Source organism: Vulpes lagopus, chromosome 3, assembly GCF_018345385.1.
Source record: "Vulpes lagopus strain Blue_001 chromosome 3, ASM1834538v1, whole genome shotgun sequence".
Classification (NCBI taxonomy): Eukaryota; Metazoa; Chordata; class Mammalia; order Carnivora; family Canidae; genus Vulpes; species Vulpes lagopus.
In genome coordinates, this window is record NC_054826.1 from 14,956,350 (window position 1) to 14,983,501 (window position 27,152).

General features: G+C 39.8%; 3 protein-coding genes across 3 annotated transcripts in view; 2 read left to right on the forward strand and 1 right to left on the reverse strand.

Moving 5' to 3' along the window:
• Nucleotides 1-4,440, forward strand: part of TTC23L (tetratricopeptide repeat domain 23 like) — a 55,697-nt gene extending 51,257 nt beyond the window's left edge. The window contains exons 12-13 of the mRNA XM_041746866.1: nt 1,509-1,615; nt 3,582-4,440. Coding sequence (XP_041602800.1) covers nt 1,509-1,590 — 82 coding nt within the window. The 3' untranslated portion in view covers nt 1,591-1,615; nt 3,582-4,440. The remainder of the gene's footprint in view (nt 1-1,508; nt 1,616-3,581) is intronic.
• Nucleotides 4,441-6,994: 2,554 nt separating this feature from the next.
• On the reverse strand, nt 6,995-15,946 carry RAD1 (RAD1 checkpoint DNA exonuclease). The gene is made up of 6 exons (XM_041749950.1): nt 15,791-15,946; nt 15,126-15,389; nt 13,754-13,862; nt 11,998-12,256; nt 9,892-9,990; nt 6,995-9,557 (listed from the first exon to the last, which is right to left on the reverse strand). Exons 2-6 carry the CDS (start codon nt 15,318-15,320, stop codon nt 9,374-9,376), a joined length of 846 nt encoding a protein of 281 aa, XP_041605884.1. The 5' UTR covers nt 15,321-15,389; nt 15,791-15,946; the 3' UTR covers nt 6,995-9,373.
• Nucleotides 15,947-15,970: 24 nt separating this feature from the next.
• On the forward strand, nt 15,971-27,152 carry BRIX1 (biogenesis of ribosomes BRX1). The gene is made up of 10 exons (XM_041749949.1): nt 15,971-16,265; nt 19,875-19,986; nt 21,980-22,023; nt 23,897-23,967; nt 24,231-24,280; nt 24,405-24,478; nt 24,625-24,675; nt 24,806-24,907; nt 26,382-26,510; nt 26,747-27,152. Exons 1-10 carry the CDS (start codon nt 16,107-16,109, stop codon nt 27,014-27,016), a joined length of 1,062 nt encoding a protein of 353 aa, XP_041605883.1. The 5' UTR covers nt 15,971-16,106; the 3' UTR covers nt 27,017-27,152.

Consider the following 27,152-nt stretch of genomic DNA (forward strand, 5'->3'; position numbering starts at 1 on the left):
TCGAAGTGGACCTTTCCTATATTGGACAGTTCTAATTGTTAGAAGGTATATAAGAGTCAAGGTCATGGACGTTAGAGTCAGACTGACTGGTGTTGGAATCCAGGCTCTGCCATTTTCTGTGTGTCACGGGGCAAGTTATCCTAAGCCTCAATTTCCTCCAGTGAGGACCAGAATAGTATTTATAATATGGAAACATAATGAAGAACAAATGAGCCTTTTACATAATGCCCTTAGCACAGTGTCTGGCTTATGGTCAATAAACACTAGCTCAATAAATAAATATTCAATAAATACTAGCTAGTTTTACAACTCGAGCTAGTCATCCAGACATATTGGAAGTATGAGAGTATGGTGCATCAACTCCATTTTTGTTATTTTTAAACATTTCTAGGACAGCCACTTGCCAAAGAGCTATTTCGGTTATTTCTTTTGATGGGTCTTCAGATATAGAAGCCAGCAGGAGCAGCAAGGAAAACCATCCTTTTCTCTTCCCAAGAGGGGGGAGAAGGGATGCCCATTGATTAGTGATCTGCTGTCCCCTCAGTCATGTGAAGACAGAACAGCCTCTTCTGGGCCGAGGGGGTGCTGGGGGGTGGGGGGCGAAAGCCAAGGGACGTAGGATTGGGAGCAATTCTGGCCCAAGAGGAGTGCATCAAGGGAGAGGGTAGATGTGCGCGGTCAGCCAGGCCAGCCTTGGGCAGGACCTCAGTGATGAAATTATGCTCCGCCGGCTGGTTTTCCGGATGCGGCCCTCCTGTTCTTTTCCTATCACTTATCAGTGAATATTCCAACGCTGCCTCTACAGAACCAGAGGGGAGAATATTCGGGCAAACCTCGGTGTATGAGTTGTGAGAGGCAACTCTGCTCTTGTGTCCTGGTGCCAGGTCAGGGGTTCTACAATCTACAGCCTCTGTCATGTCCACAAAAATGGATTGATAGGAGGATACAGTGTGGAACAGGCAAGGAGAGCAGACAGTTTTCATCTCGTGGGCCCACTCTATTAGTGGTTTCCTAGAGAGATGCTTGCTTGACGTTCCAGGGCATCAAGGGCTTCGTGGAGCTGATTTATTCGTATTGTCATGGAGTCTGGGTGGGGGGGAAGGCTGAGCCACTGCCATAGATCTGCTATTTGGGCATAGCGACACGAGCAGTGTACTTTGAGTGGAGGCACCTCATGTGTGAGGCCCGACTCCGCCATGAAATAGCTACATGACCCTTGGTCGCCTACACATTGTTTCCTCATCTTCACTCATTTCTTCAACAATTATCTTTGTGAGCACCTACTAAATGCTGGGTGCGGTTCAAGATGTGGGCGCTAATAAAGTTAAACTCGGTCATGACTCTTAAGACGACAATCAAGTAGGAGAGGCAACTAAGAAGAAATGATGAAAAGATGAATGAGTCCTGTAGTAGAAATCTCAGTGCAGTGCAGGTGGGAAGGAGAGACAGTCTAAGAAAGCTGGAAAAAGACTTCACTGAGAGGGTTACATCTGAGTTGTTTTTTGAAGGGCAAGTAACAGTTCATCCAGGTGGAGAAGAGAAACCATTCCAGGAAGAAGGAACTGTATATGCAAAGGCCCTGAGGTATGACAGAGGACAGCGTATCGAAGCAATGGTAAGTTCTTTATGGCTGCCGTACACAGTAGCATTTTCTGGAGGGTATTGCAAGGGTTGCTGATTGCAAGGGATGTTGCACTGCCTACATGGAGGAGGGAGAAAGGCTCTGGGCAGATTGGTTTAGGGAAAAATAAAGTAGGATAAATAAAGTGACACACGTTCATTTCCTGGGCTTCTCAGAACTTTCAATATACTAAACTTCCCCATTGGCATGTTGAAAACAAATTAATTTTTTTTAAAAAAGACTGTATTCCTATACACCTGAATTCTTTTTGAAATGGCCAGTGATTTAAATTTTGGCAAATTAAAGAGTCTTTAAAACCACAGTAGAAAAACTAAGAAAGATTTGGTTTTATTTTAAAGCAAGGGGTACTGCAGCGCCTGCTTGAACTGAGGGTACAAGAATGCTTTTAGAGTTTGGTAAAGAATCTGGGCCCCACTTCAGGACATAATAAAGTCTGTGAACATGACTATCTCACCAATGAACTATTTTATCTGATCACAGAAACATGACTTCAATACATCCCTGTGAACTAATTTTTCTTTATGATTCATGGCGGCTGAGAGCTAGCTCTGGAGACAGACAAATCTGGGTTCAGACTCCATTACTGCCACTTTCTAGCTGCATGTTACCCCGTGTCCTCATCGACAGAATGGAGAGGAGAACAGTACCTGTCCCTTAGTGTTGCTGTGAAAATAAAATGTCTGGAAAGTCGTCAGCAGGGTGCCCGGCCCCGTAGCAATCATTTGACAAATAGCAGCTATTTTTATTTTTCCTGAAGCTGGGGCTTTGAGTTTCTTACTTTCTAGTTACAACATGGGTGCACAAAGCAAAAGGAGGTTGGTAACTATTGTTGCTGAAAAGCTACCACCAGGCTGGTGTGGAAAACATTTTGCTGGTTAACATCTCAAAAGTGAGCTGGAGCTTATCAGCGCTTGGAAACAGACAGTGTGACACAATGCCTTAAGCCCAAAGATGATGATGTACACGCTGTGGCTGGAAATCAGTGTCCTTTCAGTGACCTGGAGATTTCAGGCAAGGGGAATCCTGCCACCTTGTGGTGGGAGGATAGTAGGCCCTGGGCAGATTTCTACTCCCTAGCAGAGGTCCTTCAGATTTTTGCCCACCTCTGATTTTATGAGACCCTGGGCGATTGACTTAATTTGTGCCTATTTCTTCTTCAGATTTGAAACCACATTATCTCTTGGTTTACTGAGAAGGAGGTTAAAGTGCCAGATAGCTTTCTGTATTTTATGCAGTCAGTAGTAGACAGAGAATGAATTAGTCTTTAGATGGAACTTGCATATAAAAAAAAGTCTTGTAAAATTTTGGGTCTCATGTTTCTGTGGAACAAATACTTTTTTTCAGGCAAATAGGGGCTATGAAAACCACACTTTGCAGGCTTGAGGTCTAAATAGGAGATGACTGAAGAACACTTAATAGAAACCAGGTTTCTGGACCAGATTTCTTTTGGACCAGATTACTTCTAACTCCAGCTCAACTTCTCCAGTATTAGAAAATCAGAGTATGGGAATCTTAATGGCTGGAAATGGGGAAGATATATCCTCTTTGTAGCACTTAACAGGGCCTCCGGGCTCTAAAATCTGTGTGTTCATGAGATCACCTGAAAACTATGAACAACGTAAGAGACCCTAAATTTTTCAGCTGTGATTAAAAGCAGTTTTTTCAGCTGTGATTACAGGCAATCCAGGTATCTAAGACATCCTTGGCTGCCATCTGAATCAAAGGAATTGCTCCCTGCTCTTCAGGGAGAAAAACTACGACTCTAGAATCATTTTAGAGGCCTATTAGAAGAGTCAGCATTTTGGGGGTGTGGGCACATGGTCAAACAGTTGCCCTCAGACTGAGTTCAGCCAGCTAGCTTAACAAAGCAGTGATTTGGAGCTGGCCGAGAAGGCAAGAACGAAGACAAATGCACAAATGGTTTTCTGCTTTCCTTTAGGTCTTCCATTACCAGTAAATTGAAAACCTCCACACAAGATAGCCAACAATAAAGCCGACCTGTTGATAACAAAAATTTTGGATCACAAGACATATTTATCAACTTTGATAGCCATGGGAGATCAAAAGCAGAACTAAGGACTATAGGAGGGGGAAAAAAAGTCTACTTATCAGCATTACAGGTAAAATACTCAAGGCTCCTTAGAAAGTAGGAATCCTGATCTATAACTTAGGGTGAGGAGGGGGGTTAGAAATCTTTAGACAAACGCTTTTAGTTTCTTAGTGGCTGGGACTCCAATACCTTGCTTAATTCCCTTTTATAACTCAAATTTCATTTTTTTTTTCACTTCTGGCCTTTTAAAGACTCTGCAATATCTAAGTAGTTTACTGGTGAATATTTTAATATAATATTTGGAAGTACTTTTAGTCATAACCTGTTTCAGGTCACTAAAACTGCCTTGTGAAGAAACACTTGATCTTCTGAAAACATTTGCCCTGGTCTCATGCCATGTTAAGAGTCAGAAAGGACTTTTTGATTCTTACTATAAATGAAGGAGCTAGGGACAAGATAGATTGATTTGTTCAAGGTCAGCCTGGTGATTATGAAGCTGATTTTCTGAATCACAGATGATTACTTCCCATCTCACTATGCTGCCCCCCAGCCTCAAAGTGGATTAGAGAGACTTGTTATGGTAGGAATGTTCACCAAGGTTGTTTTAAAAAGAAATCCTGACCTTCCCCCTCCTGCAACCCCAAACAAATGTGTATCTAGGAAAAAATGTTGGCAATCTCCAATCATGTCCCTTACTGTCTTCATGTACCCAGGGAGAAAAGAGAAATTAGATTCCTGAGAGTTTACAATATAAACTTTTCTTTTCTCTCTTCATCGATTCTCAATTACATCAGCAGAATTAATGGAGCTCCAAGACTGTCTCTTTGGGCATCCAAGTGCCTTCTAACAACAACTCTTTGTGCTTGTAAGAACCACATTTTGGTTCTTCATTCAAAAAAATTATTTCAGTCCTTTGTTCAGTCTGTACAACCTAATGAGCAACCAGTACCCAAGCAAGGTGTAGTGGGGAGTAGTGTGCTACTGTGGCCTAAGTACATATATACCGATTAACCTCCGGCTTGTCTGTAGACCAGTAGTCTTCCTTCTGCAGGTGTGTTCCCCCTTAGCTAATTCCCAGAGTATGTTCAGTCTGGGACTCAGGGCCAGGGTCCCAGGTTGCAGCCCTGGCTGAAAGCAGCTATATCCCACTGACCTTTTCTGCAGGCTTGTGAACTGGTTGCCCAGTCTGTCATTGCTAATTTAGCCCTCTCTGGAGATGGGGCTGCTCTTCTTACCCAGAATATTCTGAACTGACTAAACGAGCCTCAGAAGCATTGCTTCCATTTTCACATATCCAGATGAAAATGGATTTTCAACAACGACTGTGATAAATAAAAAAACAAAAGTACTGGACAGGACACTAAAATTTTTTAAATTTCCTATTTTGGGAGACCCCAAAATTCCAAAAGTCTTAAAATCTCTAGACTGACAAACGTGTATCAATGAAGAAAAAGCATGAGTGTAACATTAAAATAAAATGTTATGGTGTAATTCCATTTTTGCATTTGAAATAGGTTTTAAATATTTCCTGTGTTTACCATCAATGCAAAGTTGCTAATAGTCCATTTTGTGAGATTTTGATGTTAAAATGTTTAATGAAATGGTTGTGATAATGAATGGTGGCTAGTTTTAATATCTTCATAGCTGACAAAATAACAAGTTGTTACTTTTGTTGGTTCTAAAAGTTTTAAAAGTTTGGTATCTTGTGAAATTCTCAAGTTTTAAGAAACCACCTTGGAAATAGCCAACTCAGTATAAAACCGAACATAAAGTTGCATTCTCTCTTGGAAAACTGTGGATGAGAACTAAATTCATTCAATGGAAACCAGCAATCTGGATAATCCACCCCAATCTAACAGATCGGAGTCAATAAGGTCATTCACAACTTTCAGATTCTTTTTAAAGTAACTAACAGGCACTGAAAGTTTTGAGGTGGATAAGGGTTAGCTATTTTCCTACAATCTCTGTACCAAATTAGAAAAGAAAAAAAAAAAAACAATCAAGCCCAGATCAAACTATCCCACAGATTTTATTTTATTTTACTTTATTTTTTAAAGATTCTATTCATTTGTTCATGAGATACAGAGAGAGAGAGAGGCAGAGACACAGGAAGAGGCAGAAGCAGGCTCCATGCAGGGAGCCTGACGCAGGACTCGATCCTGGGACTCCAGGATCACCTGGGCCCTGGGCTGAAGGCAGGGGCTAACCCGCTGAGCCACCCAGGGATCCCCCACAGATTTTAATAAACATTTTTCAGCAAGCATAGTTTATGCAACCTGTTCCTTTAGGTCAGTGAAGTCCTATTTCTCTGTTTTGGTAGCTCACACACCAGTAACCACGAAAGGTCTACTTAAGGCAAACTTCACAATATTCCAGAGGTGAGATTGTCCTAATCCAGTCAGCAACAAGCAACCAGAAGTCCTTGGACAAAATGGCAGGAAGCAAGACCATTTAGGGGTCAACCCTAGGCACCACGCCTAACTGTACAGGCTACAAGCCTCACTAGATTCTCATGTCCTTCCCATGCAGGCATAGGGAACTACTCTGACGTAATGTAATCATCTCACACATCCTGAATACCTCTAGTTTTGCCCATGAGAGCCACTATTATTATCTATCATATTGATCAACAAGCTATTAATTTCAAAAGTAAAACCTACTTTAAACATTTAATCTACTAATTATCAGAATCTCTGGTGGTAACTGAGAGGGATAACACAAATGCCTGGAGCAGCTGCCCAAGGCACCTCTGATTAGAGCACCAGCTGTCCACTCCTGGAGCGGGAAATCTATGTTAGAGCTGCCAGCTGCTCTGGGTGCATGTAACCCGACTTGTGTGTGAAAATAGTACCTATGATAGAATTAGGAAAATAAAAACTACTATAGAATTTCCTCAATTTCTCAGGACTCAGTAGACTTTGCTTCAGGTGGGGACAAGGGGAAGTCAGTGTGAAGACAGGGAAAGTAAGAAGGGAGTATGTTGTTCTGAAAAATCCCCCAGTCTAAACTGTTAAGAACGCCACATGATGCCCTTTTAGCAATTGTAACAAATTCGTACCAGGACTACTTGATACACCACAGAAACTCTGTGGCTTCTTATAAAAGTGATTATGGGGCAGCCCTGGTGGCTCAGCGGTTTAGGGCCGCCTTCAGCCCAGGGCGTGACCCTGGAGACCTGGGATCAAGTCCTATGTCGGGCTCCCTGCATGGAGCCTGCTTCTCTCTCTACCTGTGTCTCTGCCCCTCTCTCTCTCTCTCTCTCTGTGCGTCTCTCATAAATAAATAAAATCTGACAAAAAAAGTGATTGTGTTACAAGACTTTTTATTACAAAAGCAGAATTTTAAAAATCCTCTTATTTTTTATTTTGAATCATTTCATCAATTCCAGGTGGAGGCATACCATCATCAAACACGGAAAAACATTAAAAACAGAGAAATTAACTACCTATTCCTGTAGTGAGCACAATTTAATAAGAAAATGAGATAAACTTCAAAAACAGCAAAACTAAAGATCTAAAAAAATAAGATTCTATTTTTCTGTGTGTGACACGTGAATCTGTAGTCTCCATGCCTCCTGGTCGGCCTGAGAAAGCACTCCCCCTAGCGGACTTTCATAGGAATTTAAGCAAAGTTAAACTAGTAAATTCCTAGGTCAAAGAGAACACACTAAATAGGAAATTCTGTTAAATCAGTACCGTGAAGTTAGTGTGATGTAGAAACAATTACACTCGTTAGCTTATGAAGCATAAATAGCTAACGATATGTGCAGCTAAAATGATTGTCTTAAGTGTGCAAAAGTCAGTCTCTCCCTATGAAACCAATATATATTTTAAATTCTTCACAGGTCCAACTTTTAAAAAATACCTTAGATTGAAATCAATTCAGAGCTCAATAATTGAAATTAAATAGTGACTAATAAGATGCTAAAAGATAACCTGAATGGAGGTTCTCTCATCTAACAAATATTTATTGAACATGTTATATATTAGGCACTGTTCTAGGTATAGGACATACCAGTGAACAAAAGCCAAAAAGAACTGCCCTATTTTAAAGGAGAATTATAGTCCTTGAAATTCTGACTGATTAAATATTCTCATAATTATGTTTTAGGTTTCTTCTGTTCTTGATGTTTATCTAAAAAAGTATTTGTACAACATTTAGTAGATTCATTCATTTCCTTCTTAAATGTGTACTACACTTGACCAAACTCCAACTCTTTTTGTGCCAGCTGGCATCCTGAGATTGCCTGGGGGACTTAGTAGTTATCAGGTAGTGACTCTGGGCTAGACACCCAGCCTGCCCATGGACTCGGGAGCAGTGCCCACAGCTGTTCTGGGGGAGCGTTTTCCTGAAGTGCTTTGTTTGAACTACTCTCCAAACTCCTCTAATGCCATGTGGCCTGTTTTAAGGCAGGATTCCAAATACACCCTTCTGATGAATGTTTCTGATATTAATATTACTCAACTGTTCTTTACCACAAATACCAGGGTTTTTGGGGGGGGGGGTCACAGGTCACAAAGACAAAGACTAGCATTAGTAGGTAGGGGCCAGGGAGGCCCAATGAATCCTGCAATGGGATGAGTTTTTCCCCCATGAAAAACTGTCTCACCCACAAAGGCCAACATTGCCCACCCAACGAGCTGTTACCACACAGCTCATTGGAACTTTATTTTAGTTATATATTTTTTTCTACTAGAAAACAAGCCAGATAATCTTAGTATTGCATTTTATTAGATATCTACACACCATAAGAATTGACTGAAAATTACCCAAGAAAGTGCAAAACCACTTAATTGCTGGTTTTCTACATCTTGTTTGGATGAGAAACTCTTATGGGTGAATAGCAGGTATATAATATGTACTTACTACAGTACTTACTGCACTGAACAGTGGCAGAGAACAAGAAGAAATTCTGTAACTCTGGTCTGCTTTGTATCTTTTTCATAGCTTTCTTTAAAATACATACTTTAAAAATAAATCATTTTAAAAAATAAAAAAATAAAAATAAATCATTTAATTACTCAGACTTGTTGGCAAAGCCTAAACTTCAGAACATTTGGAAAGAAATCACATGTAAAAGCAATAATTTCCATGCAATTAAACGCATTAAAACAAAAAAAAGTATCCTTCAAAACAGTGGTTCTCAAACTTTAGCATGCATCAGAATTTCCTGGGGGAAATTTTTCTATGCTACAGACTGTTGGCTCACTTCCAGAGTCTCTAACAAGATTCCAGGTAATGCCAATGCTGTTGGTTTAGGTGCCACACTTTGAAGACCCACTGCGTTAAGATATATTCTTCGCAATTCAAACTAATAAGCAATACTTACACACCGCTGCCTTTTCTAATAGTAAATAAATAAAAGAACATTTCAGGTATGGATTCATCAAATGTAAAGTTTTTAGACTCTTGAAATGTCTGACTTAAATAGATTATTCATCTTGGCTCATAATGATTCCCATGAGTTCAAAAGACGGAACCACAACATAGTCCAGTAGTGGGTAATGTGTGACTCCATGAAAACATTTACTTACAAAATACAAAGCAACTATTAGGATACGTGGACCTTGTTCCCATCTCCTCCAGCTTCTTCCCTTTAGAAAAATCCAATATCGTGGAGATACTAAACCCAGAATGAGAATGTGACCTATTTCAGGTAGAGATCACAGTGAATGCCATACTTAAGATTCTGATTCAGAAACTTCTTCATCAGGGCAGCAGTAATATTCCACAAAACATATCTGTCCATCCTCATTCCTAATCATATACTGTAATGAGAGAAACCCTCGGTTATCTGTTCGGATAGACACCTTACACGACAGGACTAAGGCCTTTGTAGAGGGTTTCAGTAAAGAAATCTTGTATCTGTAGAGGAGTAAATAAAAAAGCAGTTGTTATTTGGACATGCTTGAAGCAGTGCTCATAACTCCAAGTAAAGGACAAAAATTAGCCAAGAACTACCAAGTAACAAATATAAAATATTTGTCCAATTTGCTAATATTTTTCATTTTTACAATTTCATCCACTATCACAACTCCAAATCCCCAGGTAAACCCAGCACTCTACTACTTATTTAGATATTATACCTTTAGCAAGATTCAAAGTTTTACATTTATTTAATACATATGCGATATTCACCATCATCACCAATATATTAAGAACTGACCTGTTAAAAAAAAAAAAAAAAAAAAGAACTGACCTGTTGACCTGGGTTTGGTTACACTGAAATGATTCCATCAAATCAGAATCTTTGGGATAATCAAGATGGGAGCTTCCTGCATTTCCAAAAGTAGATAACCTACAGTAAAAAAAAAAATGAGCGATTCATTTATCCATTGGTCCAACAGTAAGTCCCATTAGGATCTCAGTAAAGAAGACACTTCCTTAAGAAGCTCATTCTGGTGAATGAAACAAGATATGTAAACAAATGCTGACAATACACTATACCAATTACAGTAATAAAGATTCCTGCAGGGTGCAGTGGGAGATCAGAAGATCTAGCAACTAATAAACAGCTTTGGAAAAATGAATCACCTAAGGAATCCACCAGGGTTGTCTGCCTCAATTTCATTACCTTAATTCTATTCTGATACATTTCCCCATCCTTAAATCAGAAATTATACAAAAGGAGAGAGCTGAGGAGTGATGGAAGACCCTGAGCTAACTCATTGGCAAGCCTGGAGTCCTATTCCCCATCCTTACCGCCACACCCAGGAATCCTGGCTTTTCTGTATCTTAGACCTCTCTTCAGGCTGTTTCATGGTTTTCCTTGCTTGGCAGTATTAGCAGGTTGTGTGTAGACAATTTGTAAATGTAAAGGTTTAAACTGCAAGAATGTATTATTTGCTGTGGGGTTAACACACTGGTAAGTACTGTGAGCACAGTGGCTGCTGGTCTTCCTCAGGTGCCACCTTTTCTCTCCTCTAATGTAGCCTTTCTCTGAGCCATCTCATCCATGCCCAGCCATGACGATGACTCCCAAATCTAAATTTCCAGTCTAGGGACGCCTGGGTGGCTCAGCGGTTGAGCGTCTGCTTTTGGCTCAGAGCGTGATCCCTGGGATCCTGCTTCTCCCTCTGCCTATGTCTGCCTCTCTCTGTGTCTCTTGTGAATAAATAAAATCTTTAAAAAAATAAATAAATTTCCAGTCTAGACCTATCTCCTGAACTCTGTATGTTAAACTACTCCCTAGTGTTACAGACAGCTCAAATTTAACAAATCCAGAGAAAAATTTCAACTCCCAGTTCCACATGACCCAATCACTTCTCATACTGGAAATGAAAGATACCATGATCCATCTAGTTACCTGTGTCAGCACAGGCATCACTTAGGTGAGGATCCTCTAAAATATGCTGTTTAAGTGCTCAAAATTTTAATTCATATCACTGTTTAAGTAGGGTTTCATTGATTACCATTTTGGTTAACAATGTAACCAACCTTGATCCAAATTTGTAACTGCCGAATGTCATAAGGGCCCACAGCTTCTAGAGTAGATGTAAAAAGAACATTTCTTTCATATTTTTTCCTCCTTTACACTTTAATATTCTGATGTATTTCAAAACAGAAGAACTATTTAAATCCTCTCTCCAAATGGATTCTAATCCTGAAAATTTCATAATTTGTTGGTTCAAAATACCAGGAACAGCTTGATAGTTTTTGACATTGTATTTCTGCTGAAAATTGCCCTCCCTTAGGAGCTTACCTTGATCAATACCCCTAAGTACTCAAGTACTATTCCCTAGGCGTCTCTGTTAATTATTTTGGTACTTAGTGGCATGCAATTCTGCTCCTTTTATGCTGTGTCATATATATCTTCTCCTCATCATGATTTTAAGCTGTTCCTTTCCGAGGGGCTTTAAAAGGTAGATATGCACACAGGAGGTGACTAATAGATACTCAGTGAATGAACCATGTACAGAAAACATCTGCTTCCTTCTGTATCCTGCACTAACTTGAAAGAGATACCATATGATACAAACATCTTTTCCAAACGTTTAAGACCAAATTTTCCTTGTGATGTAACTTGATCTATACCAGTAAGTAGTACAATGAAAAGACCTCTAGTTTATGAAGTAGGAGGCTGGGCTACTTACCTACAAACCAAAACTATGAAGATTTAAATACTGAGTTCATCTTCTTGGACCTTAGGTTTCCTGATTTATAAAACTATGTAGAGTAAAAGCTCTCTGAAGATCTGAAAATTCTACGAGCTGGGATGATAAAAATTCTGCATCCTGAGCAAATGTGTAAGCAGAGAAAGAGCAGACTACAATATTAACTATAATTGCCCTCTGTGTTCAAGTACCTGAAATAAGGCTTGTCGGGAGACATGGTGATCTGTAGGACCTCACTCGTCATATCCAATTCAGAAAATGCTTCACGGAGCCCCTCTGACTGCAGAATAATTTTATTAATAACATTGGTGCTGCAGAAATCAAAATCCAGAGTCTCCTCCGGCTCCTGAGTATTGATTTTGCAGACTGTCACCACTCCTCCTTCTTCTAGAAATAGCATCAAAGGGTAGCCATAACCTTGGTAACACATCCGAAGTGCAGTTAAAGTCCCTGCAAGGAAATAAATCATATGTTGGGCTTAGCTTTATAATGTATGCTCAGCTTCTTAAGATTATTACAACTCTTGAAGATTATTCTATTCTGCCCAATTTCTAGCATATATCTATATATACATATCTTTATCTCCTTATAAGAAGGGATCATATTTTCCCTGATGACATATGTAGACAATTCAAATAATAACAAAACTAAGAACCAGAACAAAATTTAACTCTTTGAAATCATTTTCCAGTTTGCCAAAAACACCTCAGAAATAGCTTATTGATTTTATATACCTACAATTTTCAGAATGAAGAGTCTACATGGACCAATATTGCAAGTAATAGAATTACTGCAGAATAAACTATGCTCTTTCTCAATGGTACAATGTGCACAACAGTAGACTGCTTTGATAATGTCAGTGTATCTACTGTGTAAGGACCCTTCCAAGCTTTTCTATTGGGAGATACTATTTACATTTCCTCAAACTTTAAGATCAAATTGAGAGAAAAAGAGAAGGTGGTTAATGGTAATGTGGGTTTTAACACTACAAATCACTAGTGGAGGAGGAGGAATATGATGGGACATTCCAGCTCCTTCCTCTTACTAGATGGGGAGCTACAGTGAAGAGGAATAGGGGAAGGCAGGTGCTTTTATGAAAAACCAGCTAGGGAATGCTGCATTAGAAAAATGTATACTTAACAATAACGGAATTGTCAGTACAAAATTAAAATATATTTTCTAAAGAACCACAACTGAATTTTCCCTAGCTAATCTCCATATTCCTTTCCTGTGAAATAAAATCGTTCTTCTGGGGATTCCTTGTAGTTTTATATCCATAGCAACCGAATTCACTATTCCTAAAAAAAATAAAACATGTAAATATTTTAAAATTAAACATTTCAGGAAATAGACAATTTATAAATAGGACTTAAAGAAATAAAAGCAAACACTTTTTTAACACAGTAAACTAGGTGTGAGAATTAGTTTCTGTTTTTCTCTGCCACTAAACTGTATAATTCTGAACAAGTTAGGGGAAAACACCATTTAATACATATTTTACAATGTTAAAGATAATACACATTCAAAGTCTTCTCTTGGTCGGTTCAAATTTAAAACCCCTAAAACTGGAGGTCCTGGCTGGCTCAGCGGTTGAGTGTCTGCCTTTGACTCAAGGCATGATCCCGGGATCCTGGGATAGAGTCCCACATCCGGCTCCCTACAGGGAGCCCGCATTTCCCTCTGCCTCTCATGAATAAATTTTAAAAAATCTAAAAAAAGAAAACCCCTAAAACTTTGTAAATTAAAAAAATTATAAACACTTTTGTAAATATGAAAAGAACACAGCATACTTCCTATTAATGTGAGAAATTGAAATCCATGATCATGACCAATGATAAATTTGCAATTTCTAAGATATTATTTATTACTTCTAATAACTTCTCCTGTATTTTTCTGACCATTTGTATAATGCTTTTGTGTCATTATAATGATAATAGAATGGTTCACCTGGCATAGGACTTGATCCAAAAATAGATAAACAGTCTAAAAGGATAGTTAAATTTATTCGAAAAGTAACAGACTCTTCTTGAACTATAAACTCTTGAAATATTCCAGCCTGTGAAAAAAAGTAAACATAAAAATGTATACATATTAATGAAAACTCACATAAAAGTTTCTAGATTTCACTTTATATGTTTCAAAAATAACAATGTTACACTAACCCCATGAAAATAATTTCTGATTACCGATCAAAACATCTTAAAGACTTTTTTCAACTATTATTAGAATACTACTACTCGGTAGTTAAGGCGTAACTGATTTCAGTACCATGCAAAACTTCAGGAAAGGTCCTTCATCTAGGTTCTTGGATCTAAACTATTGTCCCACGCGACTTCCCCTTGTCTCATTTCTGTGGACATCAGTAGGGCTCAAGTCCTTTGGAAAACAGCCAAACAATCTGATAAAGCATCAGTGATACCGATTTTCAATTTCTTTTGAGGACAAGAACCACGTCTTATCTATCCCTCTATATCTGAGGTTACACTATGCACTTAAGTGTTAAAAAAAAAATGTTGGATTAAATTTGAAATCCTATGTGAACCATACATATATCACTTTGTAAGGAGGGATTATAACCAATAAAAGGGAAAGGGGAAGTAGTCGCCAAAACCATATACTCTGGAAACAAATGTTTGGGTTCTCATCCCAACGTGGCCACCTGCCATCTGTAGGACTGTTGGCAAATCACTTAAAAGACGCCTATTTGGGGGCAGCCTGGTTGGCTCAGGGGTTTAGCGCCGCCTTCACCCCAGGGCATGATCCTGGGGTACCGGGTCGAGTCCCACATCGGGCTCCCTGCATGGAGCCTGCTTCTCCCTCTGCCTGTGTCTCTGCCTCTCTCTCTCTCACCCTGTGTGTCTCATGAATAAATAAAATCTTAAAAAAAAAAAAGTTGTAAGAAACAGGCAAAAATTAATTAAAAAAAAAATACGCCTATTTCGGGGATCCCTGGGTGGCTCAGCGGTTTGGCGCCTGCCTTCAGCCCAGGGCACGATCCTGGAGACCCGGGATCGAGTCCCGCATCGGGCTCCCGGCATGGAGCCTGCTTCTCCCTCTACCTCTGTCTCTGCCTCTCTCTCTCTCTCTCTCTCTCTCTATCATGAATAAGTAAATAAATAAATCTTAAAAAAAAAAAAAAAAAAAAAAAGACGCCTATTTCGGGCAGCCCGGGTGGCCCAGCAGTTCAGCGCTGCCTTCAGCCCAGGGCGTAACCCTGGAGACCCGGGATCGAGTCCCACGTCCGGCACGGAGCCTGCCTCTCTCTCTCTGTCTCTTACGAATAAAAAAAAAAAAAAAAGAGAGACGCCTATTTCCATACCTGAATAAAAGCATTTGCTTGCACACACTTTGCATTTTCCACCGTAACCTTGATTCCGTTTTTAGTGGCGAAACACGTCGCATGTTCTCGGAAATGAATAGCCTTCAGGACCGTGGAGAGATTCCTGACGTTGTCAAGGCTGGCCACCAGGCTGTAGTCGCTGTCCCCTTGGGTCTGTGGGGTCAGGAGGGGCATCGCCCTCGGCTCCTGCGGCCCAGGGGATGCTCCCGGCGGCCACACGCGCTGCTGCGGGTCGGCGAACCCCTGAGGACCGCAAGACTCTGGGTCAGGGCCGGCAGGGCCCGCGACGCCCAGCTGCGCCGAGGCGGGCGGAGGCGGCCCGGGCCCCCAACTCCGCCGGGCAAGGGCTGAGCCCCACAGCTGCCACTTCGGCTCTTCGTGACTTTGGGGGGAGAGCGACTCCTCCACGCTACGATTTCCCCGCCTCTAGTAAGGGGCCAGCACCACAGGGCAGGCTGTGAGCACCGTAGTTCCCCGCGGGACCAGTTTCCGCGCCAAACCGGGACTCCCCGCCCCGCCCCGCCCCGCCGACTCTGCCCCTAACGGAACAGGGATGGCGCGCGGGCCCCGGCAACCCCGTTCCCCAGCCTGCACACACGCGGCATCTTTACTAGTCCCGGGATCCCGGGACGCGGAAACCTCACCTTTGGGGCGGGATCCGGGCGCCAGGGAGCCCTCCGCAGCCGGGCCACCCGGCAGGCCCGCCCGCCGCGCCTCCCGGGCAGCCGGGGAGGAAACGCTCGGCTCCCGCCGCTCTTTTCAGACCCGACGGCCACCTCGGCCACCGTCACCACAGAGCTGGAGGCGGCCTAGAGCGCCGCGCCTGCCCTACCAGAGACCGGAAGAGCGTACCACCGAGCCGGGGGACTGCGGGGCCCGGCGCAAAGCACCATAGAGATCGGAAAGGGGAGCGAGCGGCCGCGCCGGAAGGAAAGCCGAGACCGAAGGCGACCGGGCAAGATGGCGGCGGCCAAGAGGAAGCGGCATGGAGGCCTGGCGGTTCAGGCCAAGAGACCGAGAAAGAACCAAGAAGATTCCAAGCAGCCAGCCAAGCTGGGCGACGTGGCAGAAGAGGCGGAGGAAGAGGAGAGAGGCCGTATCCCAGGCCCCGTGTGCAAGGTAGAGAGGGGTAACCTCCGCGTTGCACCAGCGCCCGCGGCTCTGGCGCCTTCCCTGGGGCCGCCAACCTCGTGAGAGCTTTGCTGATTTCGGAGTTGCCTGTCTGTTGCCAGAGCTCGGCCTCGGCTCTCCTTCCCGGTCAGACGGACCACGGTGCTTACAGCTGGTTCTCGTGCACGTGGCCGCCCTCGCGGAGGCCGCGGCCGAGGAAGCGCGCGGGCCTCGGAGCTCTTGCGGGGTTCGCAGGGAGGCGGCCTTTGGGGTTTGGGGTGTTCCGTCCCGTGGTGTGTCGTCTACTTCATTTTTTTCTTCTTCTTGGGGGTGTTACTTACTTTTATTTATTTTTTTAAACATTTTTTTTTTAATCTTTATTTATTTATGATAGTCACAGAGAGAGAGAAAGAGGCAGAGACATAGGCAGAGGGAGAAGCAGGCTCCATGCACCGGGAGCCCGATGTGGGATTCGATCCCGGGTCTCCAGGATCGCGCCCTGGGCCAAAGGCAGGCGCCAAACCGCTGTGCCACCCAGGGATCCCCAGTGTTACTTACTTTTAAAGTTATTTCTCGCTATCGGGTATAAATCTTCCAGTATCTAGTCAGCTACTGTCAGTCGGGGATCCTGAAGCTTGTGAAGCGTCCTTTAAAGAGTTGCTCACCATCTATCCATCCTCCCACCCACCCGTCTATCTAATCTATCTATCTTGCTCTTCCGCCATAGTCAGCTACTTACTGTCAGTCGGGGATCCCGAAGCTGGTTAAGCGGTCCTATAAAGTCTTGCTGTCCTAGGGACAATGATTTTGACTGGCCTGATCAGGTTTTTAACTCTTAAGGGATGTTGAAAGCTAGACTAGATGGAATGAACTTTCCTTGTATTCACGCTTCTGTAATATGTCAAGCGCTGTACGCAGTCAGGCCTCCTCTGGCTTTGGGATTGCTAAACCAGAATGTGACTTCCGATAGTGTTGGGAGTTTAGAAGGAAACTAAGAATTCATGTTAAGTTTATGGTTTGTATTCAGAAGAAGGCGAACACAAGTTGTTGGGCCTTCCTTCCATTCCTTACCCTTGATTGGATACTGTGGAGGCAAAAAATGGTCTTTGGTTTATTTCTGTTTTGCTTCTCTTTCAACTTTCCTGGCCCTTAGCCTAGTTAGTACTCTGGCAGGTAGTAGGTGATAAGTGACAGTGTATGGTGGAAAGCACTAGGAAAGGAGTTAGCTTTGAGGAATGAAAGGCGAGTTTAAATTCTAGCCCTGCCATTAATTAACGTCCATATTTTGAGCTCCTCTGTCATCTGCAAACTGAGAGGAAGAAAATGTGATTTAATTTTTGTGAAGAATAAGCTGGACTTCTAGAAGATTTTCAGTAAATTGTTAGTGCTGCTACTCTTCCCTTAACCTGGAAGGAAATATGATAGTATATGTGACCTGAGTCATAAAATGAGAAATTCTGTGGAAGTACAGAAGATAGAGGTTACTCTTACCCTAAGACAAGTCAGGTAAGGGATCCTGAAGGATTTAACCCTGGCGCTGGATCTCAAAGTAAGCGCACAATTTCAGAATTCAGTTTTCAAAAATGAGAGGGAACAATACAGTGGCAAAGAAGAAAAAATGATCAAAAACATTGAAGCGGAGGAAAAATGCTGAAAATCTGAAAAAAACGAGCCAGGTTAGCTCAAAGGTAGGGTTGATTTAGGGCAATAGTGAGGAAAGAATAGAGATGTATTTTAGGATCTACTGTTAAAGCTATGTTCTTTGGAGTTTGTTTAGAAAATCCTGGGAGGCTAAGGATATGATTGAAACAGTGCTTTAAAAAAAATTAAGCTGGTGCTAGTTGGCCAAACTTAATTGGAGAAACTCCTGTCTGGGAAGGCTAGCCATTTAGGAGATTTGAGATGATAAGGATCTGAATTCAGGTACTGTGAAAGGGGAATGAAGTAAGAGTTCTTTTGAGAAAGAAATTGACAGCATTTGGTAGTGCTTATGATACAGGAGAATAGAGCAAATAGATGATTCAAAACCTGGGGGATGGAAATGATGGTTGCATCGTTAGAAAAATAAACAGGAAATTTACTATGTTTAAGGTTTAGTATTCTAGAGTTGAATTTGAGGTAGTATTAAGTCAAATACTTGGATTATTACAAGTGGTGAGAGTTCTTTACATTTCTATACATTTGACAGTTGAAGCTATGGAATGATTATGAGAACTCACTTCTGGAGAGAAGAAGAAACCAAGAGAAGGCTAGGAAATATCTTTATTTTTATTTTTTTTAAATATTTTTTATTTATTCAGAGAGAGAGAGAGAGAGAGAGAGGCAGAGACACAGGCAGAGGGAGAAGTAGGCTCCATGCACAGGGAGCCTGACATGGGACTCGATCGCGGGTCTCCAGGATCACACCCCAGGCTGCAGACAGCACTAATCCGCTGCGCCACCGGGGCTGCCCAGGAAATATCTTTATAGCATCAGGGGAGGTTTTGGAGAGATGGAAGAAGGAAAACCAAAGTGAAGAAAGACAAGGAAAGCATTTCTGGGAGGCAGTCATGGTCAGTGAATACCACTGAGCGATTGTCAGGATTGTTTGTCCTGCTACCTGGAAGCTTTTTATGATTATTAATTTGTCTCTACTTACCTTATATACAAGGAGTTAACTTTTCCATTGACTGTGTTATTTCATTAGAACCAAGGGCTATTTTAGCTTGCTTTTTTAGGTAGGGGATCTAAATTTCATCTATAAGATAAAATTATAGATATAATTTCATCTATAAGACTTTATTTCAATAAAGTTTGCTTTTTTCCATCATCACATGATGGTTTGCCATGTTGTGGTTATCTGTCATATACAATAGACAAAATGAAAATGGCAAAGCATTGAAATAAGGGTTTCACACTATTCTTGCCTCCTTGTTGTTTTGTTTTATTGTGTTTTGTTTTAATTTATTTATCCATGAAAGACACAGAGGGAGAAGCAGGCTTTTTGAGGGGAGCCTGATGCGGACTCACTGTATCCCGGAACCCCAGGATCATGACCTGAGCTGAAGGCAGGTGCTCAACACTGAGCCACCCAGGCATCCCACCTCCATGTCTTTTTTATTGCTTGCTTGTTTTCTGTTTTCCCATATGAGAACAGTGCCTGACTCCTGATAGAAATCTAGTAAATATTAAATTAATATTAAAGTTTTCTTGTGAAAGGAATTTTTACTAAGGAGTTCGTTTGAAATCAGGAGTGGAGGGTAGTCCGGGTGGCTCAGACGTTTAGCGTCGCCTTCAGCCCAGGGCCTGATCCTGGAGACCTGGGCTCCAGTCCCACGTCGGGCTCCCTGCGTGGAGTCTGCTTCTCCCTCTGCCTGTGTCTCTGCCTTTGTCTCTCTCTCTGTTTCTCTCATGAATAAATAAAATCTTTAAAAAAAAAAATGGAAAGATTGTATATATAGTTAAACAACTCAGTTCCCTGAATTATACACATGAGAGAGAGGCAGAATTAAGGATATAGTCTTGATACATTAGAGGATGATGTAGTATTTAAAAACTAGATACTTTTAAACTATCTTTAAAAAACCAAGGTAGGTTCAGTATGAGCTTTAAAAATTTTAACATTTTCTTTTTCTTTAGGGCAAGTGGAAAAATAAGGAACGGATTCTCATCTTTTCTTCCAGAGGAATAAATTTCAGAACAAGACATTTAATGCAAGATTTGAGAATGTTGATGCCTCATTCTAAAGCAGGTGCCTTTATATCATACACTTTAAAAGTACTTATTTATAAACTTGACTATATATTCTCACTTTGAATTGTTGTTTAACCTTGTCATTTATTCAGCCTTATCAGGTAAAGAACTCTGTTGCCTCAGAACAGTGATAAGGTTTTTCCAATTCACATTTTGTTAGAAATTCTTTGCAAAATTTATTAACATTCCCTTCACTTTCTCAGGTATCCTACTATTATTCTTTTTTTTTTTTTTTTAATTTTTATTTATTTATGATAGGCACACACAGTGAGAGAGAGAGAGGCAGAGACATAGGCAGAGGGAGAAGCAGGCTCCATGCACCGGGAGCCTGACGTGGGATTCGATCCCGGGTCTCCAGGATCGCGCCCTGGGCCAAAGGCAGGCGCCAAACCACTGCGCCACCCAGGGATCCCTCAGGTATCCTACTATTATCAAAACATTTCTTGAAGGTCCAGGAATGCCTTCATTGTAGTGCTCTCAGAGGTGATAAGCTGGTTTGTCCTTCCAAGTAATTGGTGACTGCCATGTATTGCTATCTGCTTATTTATTTATTTTTTTAAAGGTTGGCTCCATACTCGGTGGAGCCCAAGCCCAATGCAGGGCTTGAACTCACACACAGTGCGGAGATGGACAGTCATACTCTTAATCACTGAACCATCCAGGTCCCCCACTATCTGCATTAAAAAAAACAAAAACCTGTTCTTATTTAAAAGTTAATGGACCATAGTGGGATTTGAAGCACCTTGAAGTTGGGGCTCAGCCTACTTCTAAATACCAAAATATTCTTTTTAGTGATGGTGTATCTTTCAGGCAAATGAAGTTTTAAGTTAGAACTGTGGCAGTACCGTCATACAGCTGTTCTTGTGCCTTTGTTGAGGGGAGCTTTTGGCTTTTTTTTTTTTTAACTTTTTATTTTTATTTTATTTTATTTTATTTTATTTTTATTTTATTTTATTTTTATTTTATTTATTTATTTTATTTTATTATTTTATTTTATTTTATTTTATTTTATTTTATTTTATTTTATTTTATTTTATTTTATTTTATTTTATTTTATTATTTTTTATTTTATTTTATTTTATTTTATTTTATTTTATTTTATTTTATTTTATTTTATTTTATTTATGATAGTCACACACACACACACACACACACAGAGAGAGAGAGAGAGGCAGAGACACAGACAGAGGGAGAAGCAGGCTCCATGCACCGGGAGCCCGACGTGGGACTCGATCCCGGGTCTCCAGGATCGCGCCCTGGGCTAAAGGCAGGCGCTAAACCGCTCCGCCACCCAGGGATCCCGAGCTTTTGGCTTTAATTCTAGATAATAATTTTGTTTCTTAGACCACTGTTTCTCAAACTGGAGTCTGTTGTTACATCTTCGTATCTAAAACTAAGAGATTTAATTTATATTGTTTTTTTTTTTCTGTGATCTAAAACCATTTTTTAATCCATTTTCCTGACAACTGTGATTCAAAATTGAAATAAATTTTCTCCAGTTCAAATTTTAGTTTTCTTTAGTGAGTGTTCCTTAAACTGCCATCCTAGAACATAGTGTTCTGTTTGTAAGAGTGTTTCCATATTTGAAAGGGACTTATAGAACATGTAAAGTTGACAGGAGACCACTGCTTAGAACATAGTTTATGATTCTTGAGGACTGTTTTCAATTAAGGACTTTTCAATTGAGGACTTTTTTAATTAAGATTTTATTTATTCATGAGAGAGAGACAGAGAGAGAGGCAGAGACACAGGCAGAGGGAGAAGCAGGCTCCATGCAGGGAGCCCGTTGTGGGACTGTTTTCTATTCAGTCATTTTTATTAAAAAAAGGTAACAAGATTTTTAAAGAGGTCATGTGTTTTTAGGCCTAATAATTTTGAAAATTAATAAAACCTCTTAAACTGAAGATTGTAAAAACAGTACTTTTTAGAAAGCATGTGTGATTTGTTTGAAGTAGCTTTGAAATCTCTTACTTTCTTTTTTTTCTTTTTAGATACAAAAATGGATCGTAAAGACAAATTGTTTGTCATTAATGAGGTAATTTTAGATAGTAGTTCAAGTAAAATATAGGAACACTATTTAGGAATAAAAATATTTTGGGACGCTAAAGATGTTCACAATAAGTTATTCAATGACTTTTAAATTGTTTTGTAAAAGATAGCTCAGACATATTTTATTAACTCTTCAATGATTTGCTTATAAATTTTTATATACTCACTATCTCTCACAATTTAGTGATTCAGTATAAATTATTTCTTGGTCATTCTTATATTTGTCTTACCTCACCAAACATTGACATTTCTAAAGGACAAAGTTTCTCTTTTATTTATTTTTTTCTCATCAGGTACAATACAGTGCTAAATTTATAGTGGGTACTTATTTTAAAAACACCAACATGTACAAAATAAATAAAGTCCATTAAATATTTTTATTTTTATTTTTTTTTATTTATGATAGTCACAGAGAGAGAGAGAGGGGGGGGGGGGGGGCAGAGACACAGGCAGAGGGAGAAGCAGGCTCCATGCACCGGGAGCCCGACGTGGGATTCGATCCCGGGTCTCCAGGATCGCGCCCTGGGCCAAAGGCAGGCGCCAAACCGCTGCGCCACCCAGGGATCCCTCCATTAAATATTTTTAAAACTACACATTTTAGAAATGTTTTTGCCAGTATTAAAAGTGATACACATGGTATTTGCTCTTAATTTTTAAAGTATTGTTGAGGATACTAAACTTTTATTTCTTACTATTTTTTAAGATTTTATTTATTTGAGATAGAGCACAGCAGGGGAGGGGAAGAGGGAGAGGGAAAAGCAGGCTCCTGCTGAGCAGGGAACCCAATATGTGGGGCTCCACCCCAGGACCTGATCATGACCTGACCCAAAGGCAGACACTCAACCAACTGTGCCATCCAGGTGCCCCTAAACTTATATTTTAAAGCCAATTTTTAAAAATGTAGAGGAATTGTATTTTTAGATCATTTTCTTTCACTATTAGAAAGGCTTCTTTTATTCATTTAGCTTGAATTTTTGAGCCCGTGCTATATATGGCCTTACTTCAAGGCTGTGAAAACTGTTTTAACAAAACAATGCCCCTGTCGTCTGGTCGGGCTTATATTCTAATGGGGGATTTAGTCCGCAAACAAGTATGATTTCAAGTGAAGATAAGTGAAAAACACAGGGTCTGAGTTTCCAGCAACTGAGGCTAAACTAGAAAACAACCGATAAGTGTTGGTTGTTCTAAGTCCAATAAGAAACAAAAGCAGTGGACCTAAGAGTTTTTTAAAGTTGTTAGGTTTAAAGTCTCAAGTAGTTGAGAGTTGATGAATGCTATATTACTTTAGGAATATTACAGTAATATAAACTGTCAAGATGTAGAAGTTTAATTCAACTTAAAATAGGTTTTCTAACTTTTGCCTTTCACCAGTCCCTTAGTGATTTCACAGAACTGAAATCAAGAAATGATAGTATAGATTAGGAAGAAAAATCTTAAATTTCTTAAGCTTAAAAATCAGAACACTAAAGAGTTAGAAATAAAAATAACCATTATAATGGATGTAGTTGATTCTTGAAGGACTGTGTGTCCTAAGATTGGCTAATTGTAGTGTGCTTTATCCCTAAGGCATCCTTTTTTACTCTTTGTAGGTTGTACATGGGAGTATGGTGGGAGATAGGGTTCCCAGTGAACAGAAGAAAGGCCAGAGTGTCTGGTTTGCCTTAGAATACCTAAGAGGGATTTTAAATGTTTCTTTTTGTGAATTTACCTAAATTTAGACCTTTGTAGCCTATTAACTTGCTTAAGTATTTTTGGGGGAATCTAGATATTAATGCTTTGGTTCTCATTTTTATTATGTAGATATTAATGCTTTGGTTCTCATTTTTATTATCTATTTCTTGTTTCTGTACTTTGTTTAGGTTTGTGAAATGAAAAACTGCAATAAATGTATCTATTTTGAAGCTAAGAAAAAACAGGATCTCTATATGTGGTAAGAGAATGTATTGAGACTTAGGTGGAACTGTTCTTGTAAATGGACTTATTTGTATCTCTTAGGTTGTAGACTGCTTTCAGTCTTCTATGTAAAAAGATTGGGCCAGGGGATGAAGCAAAGTCATTTGATTTGCAAAAGTTGAAACCTTTAAAGAAAATTTAATATATGGATGTTATAAGCACGGCATAATGTCTTTTAAACTGTGAAGTAGTTTACTATATTATAAATTCTATTTAGTTGAACAATTTCATTTTTCTCAGGCTTTCAAATTCACCTCATGGACCATCTGCTAAATTCCTTGTTCAAAACAGTAAGTTGACTCAATTTAATTTTTTTTTTTTTTAGTTTAAAAATTTTTTATGACAAAATTGAAAATCATGCTTTTGGGATAATTGTGCCAAAGTTATAGCTACTTTTGTTATATTTTTTTCTAGTTCATACCCTAGCTGAGCTAAAGATGACTGGAAACTGTTTGAAAGGTTCTCGGCCCCTTTTGTCATTTGACCCAGTAAGTTTCTCATTTAGTGTGTGAGGTCTAATTTTCTTACTCTGCATAGTTGTTTAGTGGACATGCTTGTGTAGTTCAATTAGTTAAAATTTAAAAATACAATTTTAAAACACTTGTCAAATAATATGTTCACTTTATTTTTGTAGGCTTTTGATGAATTACCACATTATGCTTTGTTAAAAGAACTCTTAATTCAGGTAAATATCTTTTATAGAAAGTATTTTTAATAACAGGAGTATCTCTGGACTTTTTGTTAGCTATCTGAAACATACATGATATGTGGTAGAATAAGAAATTAACATATCTTTTTTTTTTTTTTTTAACTAGATCTTTAGTACACCACGGTATCATCCCAAAAGCCAACCATTTGTGGACCATGTGTTTACTTTCACCATTTTGGATAATAGGATATGGTTTCGGAACTTTCAGGTTAGCTTTAATTAATTTTTAATTACACTTTGAAATGAAGTATTATATAGAATTTGTAGAAAATGCAAATAATTATTTCGTATTTATTTATTTATTTATTTATTTATTTATTTATTTATTGTTAAAGATTTTATTTATTTATTCATGAGAGACCCAGAGAGAGGCAGAGACACGGGCAGAGGGAGAAGCAGGCTCCCTACGAGGAGCCTGATGTGGGACTCAATCCCGGTACTCCAGGATCGTGCTCTCGGCCAAAGGCAGGCACTAAACGGCTGAGCAACCCAGGGATCCCCCTATTTATTTCTTTTGTTTTAAATAGCTTTTTGCCCCCATAGACTTACAGCAATTAACAACTGTCTCATACTTTACCTATTTCTCTACTTATTTCTAGGCTATCCGTTGGTATGGAGTAAGGGTTTTCTAAAAAGCAACTATATTGGGGATCCCTGGGTGGCTCAGTGGTTTAGCGCCTGCCTTTGGCCTAGGGCACGATCCTGGAGTCCCGGGATCAAGTCCGGCGTCGGGCTCCGGGCATGGAGCCTGCTTCTCCCTCTGCCTGTGTCTCTGCCTCTCTCTCTCTCTCTCATGTCTGTCATGAATTTAAAAAAAAAAGTCTTAAAAGAAAAAGCAACTGTATATGTTTAGCTAAATAAAAGTTTCTCCAAAGAGGTGGGAATCTGGGAGTGGACATTGTTAGGACTTAGAAAAATATGATCCCTATAGAATGCATTTACTGAGAATTCTAAGATGAATCATACGGTGACTCATTTAGGAGGAGAGGTGATTCTGGAAATCTTGAAGCAGGAGTTTGGCAGGATAATAAATCAGAAAGGTAGAGAAGTGGAAAGAACAGCAAGACAGTTTCAGACAGCATATGAAGTAATCTGGGCTCATTCCTGCACGTGGTGGTATGTTGGACACCCTGCAGTGTGAGTTGAACATATCCCCTTAGCCTCTGAGGGCAGGCATACATGAACCAACATTGCTAGTATTTTGAATTCAGAAATTGCCTTTAAATTCACAAATAAATTGGGCCAGATATCCTTTTATATACCTTTTAACATAATTTGAATTAGATGTATAAACACAATTTAGGGGTTGACTTAAATTTTAAAAAGGTTCTCCACAGGGTACTTTAATACATTTTGTTACAGTGGTCGCAGTTTTAAAAATTCATTTAACCACAGTTTTTCAAGAATATGTGCACTGTAAGAAGCAAGATAAGGGCCAAATTGGAATTACTTAATTTGAAAAGAAACACTGAGAAAAACAGTAATTTTCCCGTGACAATTATCTGTTAACTAGTAATTTATTTCAGAAAATAGTGAGAATTTGGCACTTGGCAGGTTTCACTTCCACCTTAATTTAATTGGTTCTCACTTCTTTGGGGCATAGTTGTGATGAGGTTATAGCCAGTGTATCTTTGAGGAACAATATATCCAAACCAAAATGAAATGTTTCCTTTTTATTAAAGATCATTGAAGAAGATGCTGCTCTTGTAGAAATAGGACCTCGTTTTGTCTTAAATCTCATAAAGATTTTCCAGGGAAGTTTTGGAGGACCAACTTTATATGAAAATCCTCACTACCAGTCACCAAACATGGTAAGCTATCTCTTTGCTGTTTGGTGGTCCCTCAATGCCCAGAACTCTCTGGCCAGAATGATTCTGTCAAGCGATTTCTGTTAAGTATGAAACTAAATTTGTTGTTGTTGTTGTTTTCTGCACACATTTTTGCAAATTACTACTTTTTTAATGACAAGAGTGAAGGGGGAAAAGATGTGTAAGTGAATGTTCTCACCATATATTTGGAATGCATCTGATATTTTTTTGGTTTTTAGCATCGGCGTATCATAAGATCCATCACAGCTGCAAAATACAAAGAGAAACAACAAGTGAAAGATGCACAGAAAATGAAAAAGAAAGAACCAAAGACTATTCTTCCACATGATCCCACTGCTGATGTTTTTGTTATACCAGCTGATGAAAAGCCGATAGAAATACAGTGGGTAAAACCAGAGCCAAAAGTGGATTTGAAGGCAAGAAAGAAAAGGATTTACAAAAGGCAAAGAAAAATGAAACAGAAGATGAACAGTGGCAATGCAAAATGAATCAGTGGATAACTAACTTTTCAGTAATTTTATATTTATTTTGTATTCAGTGTGTAAATACAGTTTTATTATCCAGGACTACCTTACATCTCATTAGTGTGGCATTTAAGACAGAAAAACCAAATTAAACTCCGTG